The sequence below is a fragment of the Hypanus sabinus genome, chromosome 3 (assembly GCF_030144855.1).
Source record: "Hypanus sabinus isolate sHypSab1 chromosome 3, sHypSab1.hap1, whole genome shotgun sequence".
NCBI classification, from domain to species: domain Eukaryota; kingdom Metazoa; phylum Chordata; class Chondrichthyes; order Myliobatiformes; family Dasyatidae; genus Hypanus; species Hypanus sabinus.
Genome location: NC_082708.1, coordinates 54,819,111 through 54,835,086, shown reverse-complemented (window position 1 = coordinate 54,835,086; position 15,976 = coordinate 54,819,111). Strand labels below are relative to the sequence as shown.

General features: G+C 37.8%; 1 protein-coding gene across 4 annotated transcripts in view; it reads left to right on the top strand.

Annotated features, from left to right (window-relative positions):
- Positions 1-8,131, top strand: part of nck2b (NCK adaptor protein 2b) — a 79,349-nt gene extending 71,218 nt beyond the window's left edge. For all 4 annotated transcript variants that reach the window (XM_059964379.1, XM_059964378.1, XM_059964376.1 and 1 more), the window contains exons 3-4: positions 1,823-2,544; positions 7,058-8,131. In XM_059964379.1, the coding sequence (XP_059820362.1) occupies positions 1,823-2,544; positions 7,058-7,252 (917 nt within the window). In that variant the 3' untranslated portion in view covers positions 7,253-8,131. The remainder of the gene's footprint in view (positions 1-1,822; positions 2,545-7,057) is intronic.
- Positions 8,132-15,976: the final 7,845 nt, after the last annotated feature.

Genomic DNA, 15,976 nt, shown 5'->3' with positions numbered 1-15,976 from the left:
CAAACATGATGTACGCCACCTTTACATCTCTACTTGCATTGCTGTTTTCTGAGAGGTATGCATTTGGCCCCTGAGATCTTCTGTATATCAATGCCATTAAGTGTCTCCAAAGTGTACCACCTTTCACTTGTCCTGATTAAACTCCATTGGCCATTTCTCTGCCAAATCTATTAACTGATCTGTGTCCTGCTGAATCCTTTGACCACCTTCACTGTTCAGAATTCCGCCAACTTTGTATCATCTGCAAATTAGCAAGCGAACCCGTCTATATTTTCATCCAAGTTCATTTAATATAGTTTATGAAATTCTATGTGGACAACATTCACTGCTACCCTCCTCAATCACCTTGATTACCTTAAAAAAAAATCCCACTCAGATTTGTAAGATATGGCCTGCTCTGCACAAAGCTGTGCTGACTGTTCTAAATGAGTTTCTTGTTTTTCCAAATATGAATAACTCAACTCCTCTATCTAATTATGCTCTCCAGTAGCTCTCCCTGCCATTGATGAGGCAGACAGGCCTATCATTTCCTGGATTATCTTTCTTTCCTTAAGCAAAGGAACAGTATTGTCGATTCCAGTAGCTTTGATTTGATGCTTATTTTATAGGCCAATTGGATTGCTTTGTAAAAGCCTATAATTACATGGAACAAATAATGCTATAAAAATTCTGATTAATGCATTAGAGGACTTATAAGTAAAATTGCTCCTATTCTGAGCTTTCTTCTATGGTTTTAATAGCAATTTTTGATTTGTATCTTTCACTTCTCTCTAAATAATTGTTACCACTTTCTTCAGACTATTTTAGCATGATTTCTCATAATTATATTTGAAACAACATTATTCATGTTTTTATACTGTTCAATGCAACCATAGGTTAGTACCAACAATATAGTCTAGTTAGAAGACAATGATAAAATGCAACATCATATGAAGATTAGTTTTCAATGGAATAAAATGCAAAACCACTAATGCTGCCAGACTGCTAACAGCACAACATTGAGGAAGTTTGGTGAGATGGCATTTTTATGTAACACACGTTAGAAATTAACTTGAATCATCTTCTATAGTGGCTTTGGTAGCTTGTTACATTTCTGGGTTTCTTAAAATCTTTATATCTTTGTTTTCATGATTTGATTGGAAGTGTTAATGTGAGTATTGTTTGCAAGGAAAATGAAGCTTTTTTATGTACTGTAAAATATAAATGTGCTTGAAGATGGTAGCTTTGTCAATCTGGAGTACATAGATCCTTGCAATATTAACATAACTTTCCTCCTCAATTTAAGTTGAATGATGGACAAATTGAGTGGACTGGAGGTGTGAAAAGGGAGAGAGGAAATTCTATCGGTAAAGCAACTCAACACGGGCTTCTGCTGAAAAGCCAAGAAAGCCAATATTTTGCAGGAAAATAAGGCTTTTGCAGGAAATGCCTGAAAAAATTACTTTGTAGAATTAATAAGAAAATAACTCTGACCAAAATATTAATATTTGATTTTTGGAACTAAGTTTTGGAGTATATTTTGAATTGCTTTTGGGTAGTGAGGAACTAAAATCATATCTGAAGTACATAATGATTTAATCTGGAAAAAAATTGAATAATATTTCTTATGACATTTTGCAATGAAGCATGCATTTCAGTGCTTCTATATTTGAAAATTTAGTGGTTGCCAAGCAAGTAGTCATTTGCCTTTAAATGCTTTCTGCTAAACAAAGATTGAATATTAAAAAGAATTAAATGCTAGTCTTTCATTGCTCTTTTTTAATAATATTTCTTGCATTTTATACATTACAATTTTTTTTAATCTTTTGTATTCTCCACACAGGTTTGGGTAAAGCAAAAAGAAAGACAAGTGCAAGAGATGCTTCCCCTACACCAAGCACAGATGCAGAGTTCTCAACAAATGGTGGAAGTTTGGACCGTATATATGATTTGAATATACCAGCGTATGTCAAATTTGCTTATGTGCCCGAGAGAGATGATGAGTTATCGCTTGTGAAGGGATCACGTGTTACTGTTATGGAAAAATGTAGTGATGGTTGGTGGAGAGGTGGCTACAATGGACAAGTTGGTTGGTTTCCATCTAATTATGTTGTAGAAGAAGTTGACGAGGCCACTGCTGATTCACCCAGTTTTTTCACTTCTAGACTGGGAGCAGCAGTCAGTAATGGGCAAACCACAAAAGTACTTCATGTGGTACAGACTCTTTACCCATTCAGCTCTGTCACAGAGGAAGAACTAAATTTTGAAAAGGGTGAAATTATGGATGTCATTGAGAAACCAGAGAATGATCCAGAATGGTGGAAGTGTCAAAATTCTAAAGGACAAATTGGTCTTGTTCCCAAAAACTATGTAGTTATCTTAAATGATGGACCTCCTATGGGCAGTTCACATGCTTCTCAGATTAGCTATACTGGCCCATCTTCAACAGGAAAGTTCGCTGGAAAGGAATGGTACTATGGTAATGTCACACGGCATCAGGCTGAAATGGTTCTAAATGAGAAGGGAATTGATGGTGACTTTCTTGTTAGAGATAGTGAATCATCGGTGAGTATCATGCTGCCCTAGTCAGCAAATTGATGTTTTTGTGTACCTTGACAGTTTTTGAGATTGTATGAGAATGAATTAACATACAACTGTTGTGAGTATTTTCGGGCAATATCGATGGTTATCAGAATGCTAGTTTTTTGTTTACTCAGAAATAATTTCATGCCAAATGTATTTTTAAGTGCCCTGCGCATGTTGCAGTATTTGCCAGTTTTGCAAACACATTGGCTTCTTTCACTCAGCAGAAATGAAAAATATAATTGTGATGCTTGAAATATTAATACATCGAGAATAGGTTTTTCTTTAGTGTTTGCTTGAATATACTTCAGTCATCATGTATGCTTTTTGTTTTGACTTGCATGCCATGACTTACTGTTGATTAATGTTTTTTAAGTGCAAAACAATGGAAATTTCAATAGTTAATAAAATAGTTTTATTTTTAGTATAACAGGCCAGAATTTGGCAGAAACAGGAAAATCTGGACTAATATCAGTTATCACTAGCTCCTATTTGTACAATGAACAAACATAAAGGTCAAACACAAAGATTTTGGAAACCAACTTCAGATATATTGGCATAGGTTATTTTGTTATGATAGGTTATCTTCACTTCCAAGTTTAAAATTAGTTTGTTCTCTGGTACAAGGCATAATCCTAAATTTCTCTAGATCAAATGCAAATCGTTTTTGTTATGTGGGCTTCAGGATTATACATTAACTACCGTATAGTTATTTTCACATTTGTTTCTAGCCAGTAGTTTCCAGCAAATTTGGATATAAAATCTGAGTTTATTTTTAAAGGGGGATGTTTAGTAGTCAGCTTTTAAGCCAACAGGTGGCACTATTGGTATATATGAATATATGAATCTACATGCTTTAGTGTTATTAAATTTGCAGTTTTGAGCAAAATGGTTTCTCATTTTTCCTTCTTCTTGTTCCAATGTTCCTGCCTACCTTCCATGTTTCACCCTGCACTTTACAATATCACAGATGTGGCATGTTGGTACAACAGCTAGTGATATTGCTTACAGCTTTGGGGAACTGGGTTCTGTCCTGACTTTAGGTACTGTCTGTAGACTTTGTATGTTCTTCCTGTGACCTTAGATTTCCATCATGTGCTTCAGTTTCCTCACATGTCCTAAAGACACATTGGCTACTGCAAATTGCCCATAGTGAAGGTAAGTGGCAGCAGAATTAATGGGGAGTTATGTATTGAATTGTGTATTGTAAATGCTAAGTTATACATAAATATTTCACTGCTCCTGTGAAACCTTTCATTATTCCATTTAATGGAATCATTATTCATCCCAATAAATCTAGCTTTAGTGCTTCCTATTCATTGGCCTTTTACTGCATTCCTTTAAATCATTTGGAAGTATAAAACACTAAAGTATGAAGTAAACTGAAGAACGTTTTCTAATTTGCGTCCCCACCCCACCAACATCTGGAATAGAAAACCTCCAACTCATTTTTAAGACACTAAAACCTGCTATTGTACATTTGATGTTCACACTGTCTGCTGTGGAAATTGTATCCTTTATATCCATGACAGGTTAACTTAATCTGGTGAGAAACTGTAGCTTTTGATTTTATGGTTTGCCATCAATACAGAGTTTAACCACTTATCCAGTATGGCATCAAAAGAAAACAGTCTGCTTGGATTTTCTGTTTGAGTTTCTGTGTAATAATATTTTTAGTGAGACTGACAGAAGAAGCAGGAAGAGGAAAATGTATTTTGTTAGATACCAGATGGTTCAGATTACTGTCGGCATTAGCTATATATCCTTGTCAATACCTCCTAAAATATACATTCTTCCTTTTTATTGTTAAACTGTGTGTCCACACGTTTTCCAGATTTCCCTTCATTTAAAGACGAGAACATTGTATCTGCATGCCATCTTTCAATTTGTTGACACTGACTCTTTAGAATAATTTCAACAGGAAATTAATATGATTTCAATTTAATTCCATGTCTTTTCTATGACAGAATTTTATTTGCTAATGTCTTGGTGTACAGATGACTACCTACAGTTTTTAAACTTTAGTTTTCTGAAGTGTTAAATTTTTAATTCTAATTGTTGTTTGATCTGTACATTCCATTAGTTTTTCATCATTAACAAGAGAAAATCTGCAGATGCTGGAAATCCAGGCAACACACGCAAAATGCTGGAGGAACTCAGCAGGCCAGGCAGCAGCTATGGAAAAGAGTACAGTCAATGTTTTGGGCAGAGGCCCTTCATCAGGATGTCCATTTCCTCCAGAATTTTGTGTGTGTTGCTTCAATTTTTCATCATTGTCTAGTTGTTGTTGAGTGCTGTTGAGTTGGTCTCAACTCATGGCAACCCTATGGATTGTGTAATTGTCCACAGGGTTTTCATGGCAAGATGTGGAAGTAGATTGCCAGGACTTTCTTCTGCACAGATACTGCTACTGCCCAAGTTGGGACCTGGTCAGATTTGAACTTGGGACCATCTGCCTCAAAGTCCAGTGCTGATGCCACTACATCACTGGCTGATATCAAGTGTCTAGTTTTACTCTTTGTAAAATAGAACAACAAATTTATACATCAGTGAAACTCTTAAGACTATAAAACTTAAAATATTACAGAAGAGTACAGGCCTTTTGGCCATGATGTTGTGCTGACCTTTTAAATTGCTCATAGATGATTCAATCCTTCCATCCTACAGAGCCCACAATTTTCTTATTATCCATGTGCCTATCTAAGAATTCCCCCCTCGTGTCTACCTCTACCACCTCTCTTGGCAGGTTATTTCACACACCCATTATTTTCTGTGTAAAGACCTTGCATCTGAAATTCTTCTATACTTTCCTCCAATCACCTTAAATCATGCCCTCTTATTCTTTTTGACTTGGGGGAAAGGTCTCTGATTATCTATTCAATCTAGGCCTTTTATCATGTACACCTCTATCAAGTCATTTCTCATCCTTCTGCACTCTAAAGTGAAAAACCAAGCTCGCTCAACCCATCTTCGTAAGACACATCTCCAATCCGGACAGCATCCTGATAAATCTCCTTTGCACCTTTTTTAAAGCTTCCACATTCTTCCTATAATGAGGTTATTAGAACTAAGAACAATACACCAAGTGTTCTTCTAACCAGGGTTTTATAGAGCTGCAATATTACCTCACAGTTCTTGAACTCAATCTCCCCATTAATGAAAATGAACACACCATATGCCTTCTTAACAACCCTATTAACTTGTCATTGGAATTAAATTGAAACAATTTATATTAGAATAAGGGCTCAGCTACAATTAGGGATATTGATATCTTTGTGCTCTGGATTGAATTCCCAGGATTAAGAGCAAAAATGCATTCCTTGTAGTACTGCATTTTGGGGAGTCTGGTTGAGGGTGCAATCCTCCATTGATAATTTCACAGAAGTGTAATTGTTAACGTTTTACAGCCAGGGCAATATGTAGTAGTTACCTGTATTGGGCAAGCTGGACTGTATCCTGGCTTGCTTAGTTAATGGGGATTGTTCCTGGGACTGATAGTAGCTTCTCTCTATTGGAACGCTGGTGAGATCACAGCTGTTTGGCTGGGAATGCAGCTAATGACAATGTTTTGCATAAGGATTGCAGGACAGCAAAGTGCATTACACAACCAAAGAGAATGTATTTATTTTAAAGCTCAGATGGGGCACAGACTTGTGGCTGTTTGGACACCAGCACCAAGTGCTGTAATTTGAATTGGCACTCTCAAGGTGTATTAAGAATATTAAGTGGGGTACCAGTGCATAATGGTTTAAAATACCAGTCAATATTTCAGCAGTTGTACTTAGTAATTTGTATAATTTTGACAGCTAGAATATTCTACCTCTCATTGCTCTCCTCATATTACCTCATTAGGTATGCGGCATGAGTATGAATAGATTAAGTCAGAAAGCTTGGTACAAATGAAAAGAAAGAAATTTACTGTCCTGTTCTCCACCCACAACCCAATCTGTTATTGGTGTAAAATGATGTAGATTTGTGAAAATGATTAACTCTGAAGTGCCTAGCAGCTTTTCCTTCAATCATCAGTTTTTCCAGTCATTCGCAGGTTTCTTTCACATCAATTCTGTGGGTTAATTAGAGGTTAGCAACTTAGTATGTCCATTTTGTTTGCATAACTTGATCAAAATGTATATGAAATTCAGGAGCATCGCCCAGAACTTGGCTTTGTAACTTGATTTCTGATGAAGTTGCAACCTGCCATTTGAGTTTACTGTTTCCTAAATGTGTATGGTGTCTCCTTAAACATTTGCAAGTAATTACCTTTGAGAGAAGTCTAATTCAGTAAAATTAATTGAATGCATTAATGAATTAATCGGACATTAATTTTATTTCAGTACATTCTTGGTCTAGAAACGTACTGTGTAACCATAAAGGACACAATCTAACGAGATAGTCTGAATGTGTTAGTTTGATCAGATACTGTTGCTGGAGTAAATGTTTGAAGGTTGGCTTTATGCAAACAGTTTAATCAGAGCCAATTATTTTTCTCTTTCAGCCAAGTGACCTGTCAATATCATTAAAAGCATCAGGAAAAAACAAACATTTCAAGGTCCAGCTAGTAAATGGAGTGTATTGTATTGGGCAACGTCGATTTAACACAATGGATGAATTGGTAGAACACTACAAAAAGGCACCTATCTTCACAAGTGAACATGGAGACAAGTTGTATCTAATCAAACCCCTGCAGTGATAAAGGCTACAGACCTGGTGGTGACCAGGTTTTGCAAAGTCTTAGGTCTGAACAATTATAAAGAATAAAGATGTTTAAGAGGTTCTGATACGTTGTTTTCTATGGGTTTGCCTCTTAGTCATTAATTATATTTTTCTTTTGTATTTTATATATTTCCCCTGTTTATTTGCCTGCTTGTCTTTAATTCTATTAAACATGTTGCCTTCCAAAGGTTATGTTGAACCTCTTCACTTTCTTAGTGTTCACTTTTGTACTCGCTTGGTCTAGATTTTCCCAAATGTACACTTAATTAGCTAGAAAATGGATGATTAGAAGATGCTGTCCTTGAAACTGCAGTGTTAATTAATCCAATTAAAACATTCACTAATTATATTCTTTTTGAGAAAGCTATCGGGCACAGTTTAAATGCACTGAAGCTACAGCTAATTAAGAGAAAATAGATATAACAAATGTGGCACCAAGTACTGTACTTTTTGCTTATGAAGTAGTTACTGAGGTTTCCTAGAATCTAGAAGTGCTTTACTCTGTACTCTATATAATTTTAATTTCACATAAAGAGTATATCAATAAAATTGTCAACACTTGTTAGACTACGAAGGAAGATTGTAGAAATAAGTGTAACAAATTTTGATCTGTAATTTGCATCTAGTAGAAAGTACACGCTTAGGATTAATGGAAATCAGGTGTCTGTAATGTAAGAATCTGAACGGCAATGTTATCTGTGCTTTCAGCTGTGCCACTCTCATTATGCTTGTTTCTTGCATCCTTATGCTTGTTTCAAGTAAATAATACGTATTTAATTGTCACCATAATATGTAGCAGGTTGTTGACACTAATAAGTGAGATTAATAAAACTGATCATTTTGGGGGTTACTAGCATGAGATGTGTAGTTTGTGATTTTTTTTTTACACTTTACACTACATCAGCTTAAGATTAAAATGCTGTGAAGAAAATGTATTCTAGCTCTGTTTAACATCATTTTAGAAGCATAGTTTTAGTACTATGGTTGTGTAATCAGCCCAAAATGAACTTCAAAAGTATTGCATATCATCATCCCCTTAAGCATTTGTCTCATTTTTCTATGACACAATGTTTTTATTTATGCTAAACAAAGTTATTCATAGTTTCTCTTGAAGAAACCTACTTTTGTATTTGTCATTTTATGAAATTGTGTGTCTAAATGAAAACAATGATTTCAAGTTATCACTGACATAAAAATTAAGTTAAAAATTATAATTAATAATACTAATTAGTATGGTAAACAGTTTAGAAAGTGTTTTCCAATGTATTCCCATTTGTAAAGGGGTGTCAATTATATATTACAAAATCAACATTACACAGGACCAAATTCTAGAACAATTTAGACAAGATGTTTTTAGCTACCTTCATTCCAGTTTCACTAAACACCTTCTGTAACTTTATCATGCAATCATTGTTTTGCATACAGACAAATACTTGCAAGTTGTTGTTGCTCATGGTTTTGACCATCATTTTCTTTGCATTGACTGTTCATATTTTTGGGAGAATTCACTCTTCAGTCCCCGACAATTTACTTGTGTAGCTTAATATCTTTTTTTTTCAGGTCTGGCTGTCCTGTCTCAGGAAGTTATTGATTTGTTTCTCTGTGTAAATGTGTGTTCTTAGTTTAGGATTAAATATAAATGAAGTGATGCCACATGTAAACATATGAATTGTTTCTTGAACAATTTTAGTTGTTCACATCAGCACAAGATATAGAAATATTTGCAATTGTACATAAAATGTCATCACATTTTGAATATATTTTCTAGCATTTACTTGAATTATTAATTAAAATGAGTTATAAAAACTATTTCACAGAACCATTCAGCTTACTGACCAGCACCCTACACTAGTTGAATTATATTCTTGCCATATTCCTATGGACTATCCCAATTTCTACCAGATATTTGCTCACTGGCACCACTTGTGACCGATTAACTTACTAATCCATATGTCTTAGGGCTGTGGGGTGGGGGGTTGGAATCAGAGTGCAAATTCCACTCAGGTGGTACTGGATAATAGGACTGAATTGGTCACTGCAGCTCTATTCTACTGGATGTGCCACTGCAGCTTCATTTGGCACAAACCCACCCTGAAGACAGTTATTAAAGCCAGCTTTTAAAGTGAGAATGGCACTTTATATTTGATACTATTTTATTCGCTCTTTGAACAATCAAAGTCTTTACAATTTCCTAATTTGTCACAGGACAAAACTGAATGGCGTTTCCCAAATGTAGACTTACGAAAATACATTACAATTTTCAAGGTGCTTTGTCTGCTGAAAAGTAACTTTGCATAGAGAATTGTTAAGATTCATATCAAGGATCTGTTACTATAACAATCCATGTACTGACTTATCTTTTACTCCTGGCAATTCCAGTTTTCTTACAAAAGTTTGTTTTATCTAGTCCTAAAACATGGGTTTTTCACACCCACAGAGTCTTGGGCCAAAGTGCACTTTTAAAGTTGTTATCTTTTACTAATGTTATTGCACTCGATTCTTAAATAGCATGTAAATGATCCCAAAGAGAAAGTATTGTTATTAATGGATATCAGAATGTACTCTATGCTTAATACATGGCAATAGAAGGACAGCCTCAGAATAAAAGGATGTTACTTTCAAACAAAGATGAAGAGGAATGTCTTTAGCCAGAGGATGGTAAATCTGAAATTCATTGTCATAGATGGTGTGGTTTTGAAGTCATTGGTTATATTTAAAGAGGTAGATTCTTGATTTGTAAGGGAATTAAAGGTTCTGGAGAGCAGGCAAGAGAATTGAGTTGAGAGGGAAAATAAATCAGCTGCGATCGAATGGCGGAGAAGACTTGATAGGCTGAATGAGCTAATTCTTCTAATTCTTATGATCTGATCCCTCACATTAACTGCGAAAGGGCCTATCTTGCAGAGTAACATCAAGATGCATAAAGCTCTGAGTTACTTACAAATATTAACCAATTTCTTCAGAGAAGGCAAAAATCCTGATTGAGAAGTTGTAGAACCTGGGCCTCTGTACCTCCCTCTGCAGTTGGATCCTCAACTTCCTAAGCAGAAGACCACAATTTGTGCGGATTGGTGATAACATTTTCTCGGTAGCAATCAATACTGGCACACCTCGGGTGTGTGCTTGGCCCACTGCGCTACTCTATATATCCATGACTGTGTGGCTAGGCATAGCTCAAATACTATATATAAATCTTCTGATGATACAACCATTGTTGGTAGAATCTCAAATGGTGACAAGAAGGCATACAGGAGCTTGATATGCCTACTAGCAGAGTGGTGTTGCAGCAACAACCTGGCACTCATTGTCAGTAAGACGAAAGAGCTGATTGTGGACTTCAGGAAGGGTAAGACGAAGGAACACATACCAATCCTCATAGAGGGTGCAGAAGGGGGGAGAGTGAGTAGTTTCAAGTTCCTGGGTGTCAAGATCTTTGCAGATCTAACCTGATCCTAACATATCGATGCAGCTATAAAGAAGGCAGAATGGTGACTATACTTCTTTAGGAGTTTGAAGAGATTTGGCATGCCAACAAAAACACTCAAAAACCTCTATAGATGTACTGTGGAGAGCATTCTGACAGACTGCATCACTGTCTGGTATGGGTGGGGTCTACTACACAGGACCGAAAGAAGCTGCAGAGGGTTGTAAGTTTAGTTGGCTCCATCTTGGGTACTAGCCACAAAGTACTTGGGACATCTTCAAGGAGCAGTGTCTTGGAAAGGTAGCTTCCATTATCAAGGACCTCCAGCACCTAGAGCATGCCCTTTTCTCACTTACCATCAAGTAATACAGAAGCCTGAGGGCACACAGTCAGGAACAATTTCTTTCCCTCTGCCATTGATTCCCAAATGGGCATTGAACCCTTAGACACATCAGTCCAGTGGTCTGATTTTAAAGTTCTCTTTATTCTTCCTTTAATAGCAGTTCATTTCACAATTTATTGTATAAAACTAAATAGTGATTTAAATACTGCAATGCTTAGGCTTCAGTTCAATTAGACTCCCAAAGCCAATTTTATTTAGCCAATGTGGTTTATGGTCCTTTAACTAATAGCTGACAAGTGGGTAGAAGTGTCCTTAAAATATCCTTAGCCATAGTGAGGTGCCAGAGTTTCGGAGGATTGCTAATCTTCCATTGTTTAGGAACAGCTCTAAAAATAAGCCAGGAAATTATAGGCTAGTGAGCCTGACATCAGTAGTGGGAAAGTTATTGGAAGATATTAAGGACAGGATATATAAGTGTTTGGATAGACAGGGACTGGTTAGGAATAGGTAATATGGCTTTGTGCCTGGTAGATGATGTCTAACCAGTCATATTTTTTTCAAGAAAATTGATAAAGGCAAAGTAGTGGATGTTTTAGATATGGACTTTAGCAAGGCATTTGACAAGGTCTCGCATGGGAGGTTGGTCAAGAAGGCTCAGTTACTTGGCATTTAAGTTGAGGTAGTAAAGTAAATTACATTGTCTTCATGGGAGAAGCCAGAGAGCGGTAGTGGATAGTTGCTTCTCTGGAGGCCTGTGACTAGTGCTGTGCCATAGGGATTGATGCTGGGTATGTTGTTTATCATCCAGATCATTGATGTAGGTGATAATGTGTCTAATTTGCAGATGACACCAGGATTGGGGGTGTAGTGGACAGCAAAAAAGACTTATCATGGCTTGCAGTGGGATCTGCATCAGCTGGAAAAATGGGCTTAAAAATGACAACGGAATTTAATGCAGGCATAGTAGGACCAACTAGGATATGTCTTACACAGTGACTGGTTAGGCACTGATGAGTGTGGTAGAACAAATGGATCTGGGAATGCAGGTCCATAATTCATTGAAAGTGGTGCCACAGCTGGAAAGGGTTGTAAAGAAAGCTTCTAAGACATTGGCCCTCATAAATCAATGTGTTGAGTACAGGAGATGGGATATTTTGTTGAAGTTGTATAAGGTGGAGAGGCCTTATTTAGAACAATGTGTGCGGTTCTGGAGGGTTATAGTCTGGGTGCTGGCTGATGGGAATAGGCAGAATAATGGTTTGGCACAGGCTAGATGGACCAAAAGACTTCAGTGCTGTAGTGTTCCATGACTGTGTAAGTGCAGAAAGAAAGGGGTAAAAAAGTAATGACCTAGTGTTCATGGGTTCATTATCCATTCATAAATTTGACGACAGGAAGAAGCTGTTCCTGAAACGTTGAGTGTGTGTCTTCTGACTCCTGTACCACTTCCTTGATTGTGGCAATGAGAAGACGGCATGTCCTGGGTGATGGGGGTACTTAATGATGTCAGCTTTTCAGGGATCATCTTTTAAAGGTGTACTGAATGCTGTGGAGGCTAGTGCCCATGATGGAGTTGGCAGAGGTTACAACTTTCTGCAGCATTTTTTTCCCAACCCTGTGCATTGGCCCCCTTCATATCAACATTGATGCAACCAGTTAGAATGCTCTATATGGTACATCTGTAGAAACTTGCAAGTGTCTTTGTGACATACCAATTCTCCTCAAACTCCTAATGAAATATAGCCACTATCATGCCTTTTATGTAACTGCATCAATATGTTGGGACCAAGATTGATCCTCCAATGTTGACACCCAGGATCTTGCAACTGCTCACCATTTCCACTGCTGATCACTCAATGAAGACTGGTGTCTGTTCCCTCAACTTCCCCTTTCCACGAAGTCCACGAATAATTCCTCAGTCTTATTGACATTGAGTACAAGGTTGTTGCTGCAACACAGCTCAACCAGCTGATCTATATTACTACTTTATACCTCTTTGTCACCATCTGAAATTCTGCCAACAATAATTGTGCCTTTGGCAAAATTATAGCTGGTGTTTGTTCCTAGCCACAATCATGGGTGCAGAGCAAAGGGCTAAGCGTATATCTTTGAGGTGTTGATTGTCAGCAAGGGGAAGAAGTTATTTCTGATCTACACAAACTGTGGTGTCCCGGTAAGGAGGTCAAGGATCTAGGTACAGAGGCCCAGGTTTTAGATCCTGTTAATTAAAACTGATGGTATGGTTATGTTGAATGCTGACCTGTCAATTAACAGCTATCTGATAGGGTATTACTATTGTCTAGGTGATCCAAAGACAAGTGGAGAGCTATTGAGATTGCATCTGCTGTCAACTTATTATGGTGATAGGCCACATTGCAGTGGGTTTAGGTCCCTGATAAGGCAGGAGTTAATTCTAGCCATGACCAACCTCTCAAAGCATTTCACAGTACATGTTAGTGCCGCTGGGAAATGGTCATTAGGCAGCTTGCTCCGATCTGGGGCAGTAATATGATTGTCTCCCTTTTGAAAAAGCTGGGAATCTCTGACTGCAGTAGTAAGAGATTGAAGATGTCCAGAACACTCCCACCAGTTGGTTGGGATAGATTTTCAGTGCCCTACCAGGTACACCATCAGGGCTTGACACCTTGTGAGGGTTCATCCTCTTAAAAGATGTTCTGACAGCGGACCCCAAGATGGAGATCACAGGCTCACCAGATGCTGCAGTGATTCACACAGGTATAGTTTTATTTTCCCTTTCAAAGTGCGCATAAGAAATGTTCAGCTCATCTGGGAGTGGAACATCGCATTATAATGTTAGGGTTTGCTTGGTAGGAAGCATTGGCCTTCTTGGCCCTCACCACTGGTCTTCAGTATTTGTCAATATGCTGGGAATAGAAGTACAGCCAGGTGATTAGACTTTCCAAAGTGAGGGCGTGGGATGTCACAATAAGTGTTCTTGATGCTGGTATAACTGTGGTCCAGTGTGTTAGCTTCTCTTGTTCCATTGGTGATCGTTGTTCAGAGACCGCTTCAAGCCACCCTGGTTAAAATATTCTGTATTGAGAAGGAAGGCATTAGGTTGCACAGTTTCATACATGCAGATTACATTGCTCAGCTCCTCCAATGCGTTACTGATACCAGCCAGAGGTGGAATGTGCACCACTATCAGGATGATGGCAGAAAACTCAGTTGGCAGATAAGATGGACAACGTTTGACTGCTAGATGTTCCAGGTCAGGTGAGGAGGACTGAGACAGAACTGCCACATTTATGCACCGTGGTGAGTTAATCACACTGCATCTCTTCTGCCTTTAAAAGACGGAGCTGCACTTTGCAGAGGGTGGTGAAGCCCTTGGGCTGCTGCGCTGCATCCAAAATGGTAGGTGTGTGCCAATTGTCCATGAAGCAAACTACACAACAGTCCCTGATGTCCCTCGTACAGCAAACTTACTGAGGTCTTCAGTTTTATTTTTCAGAGACTGTGCAGTTGCAAGAAATGGTTTATGAACCCTTTGCAATTATCTGTGTTAATTACTCATAAAATATGGTCTGATCCCCATCTAAGTCTCAATAATAGACTAACACAATCTGTCTAAACTAATAACACACAAACGATTGTACTTCTTGTCAATACTGAGTACACCAGTATAAAACAATCACATTTTAGCTTCTTAAAAAGTATATGAACCTCTGGGCTAATGCCTTCTACAAACTCCATTTGGAGTCAGGTGCTCCACTCAAGGAGATGAGATTGGAGGTGTGGGTTACAAGAAGAATTGTAGAGATGCAGGAAGCTAGAAAAGGCTCCAAAAGCACTTCTAAAGACCTGAGTATTCATCAGTCTACAGTAAGAGAAATTGTCTACAAATGGAGGATATTCATTACCGTTGCTACTCTCCATAAGAGTGGGCATCCTGCAGTGATCACACCAAGAGCACAATGTGCAATGCTGAAGGAGGTGAAAAAGAACCCAAGGGTAACAGCAAAAGACCTGCAGAAGTCTCTAGAACTTGCTAAAGTCTTTGTTTTTGTGTTCACTGTAAGAAAAACACGGGAAGGACACCACAGAGGAAAGCTCTGCTCTCCAAAAAAAAAATTGCTGCACATCTCATGTATGCAAATGACCAATTGAATGTTTCACAATGCTTCTGGGACAATGCTCGTTGTACAGAAGAGACAGAAGTTGAACTTTTTGGGAGAAATGCACACCACTATGTCAGGAGAGAAAAGAGCGCTGCACACCAACACCAAAATCTCATCCCATGGTGTGAAGAGCAACCTGGTTTGGGGCAGTTTTGCTGCCTCAGGGCCTAGGCAGCTTGCAATCCTTGAGGAAACAATAAATTCAAAACTGTATTAAGATGTTATACAGGAGAATGTCAGGATATTAGTCTGTCACCTGAGCCTTAATAGAAATTGGATGATGCAATAAGACAATGATCTGAAACACAAGTAAATCAGCAGTAGAATGGTTTAAAAAGAAGAAAATTTGTGTTTTGGAATGGTGAAGTCAGAGTCCAGACCATAACCCAATTGAGATGCTGTGGCATGACCTGAAGAGGGCTGTTCATGTAAAGTATCCCAAAAATGCTGATGGACTGAAACAATTTTGTTTGGAGAAATGGTGTTAAATTCCTCCTCACCATTGTGCTATCCTGATCAGCAGCAACAGGAAACCTTTGGTGGAGGTTATTGCTGCTAAAGAGGTTCTACTAGTTATTAAATACAAGGATCCACATACTTTTTCTAGCTTGGACTGTGAATAATTAAGCAATGTATTCAATAAGGACATGGAAAGTACAATTGTTTGGGCAGATTGTATTTGCCAATTATTATGACTAAGATGAAGATCAGACCACATTTTATGAGTAAATAACACAGAAGAACAGGTAATTGCAAATAGTTCACGAACATTTTCTCGCAACTGTATATTCA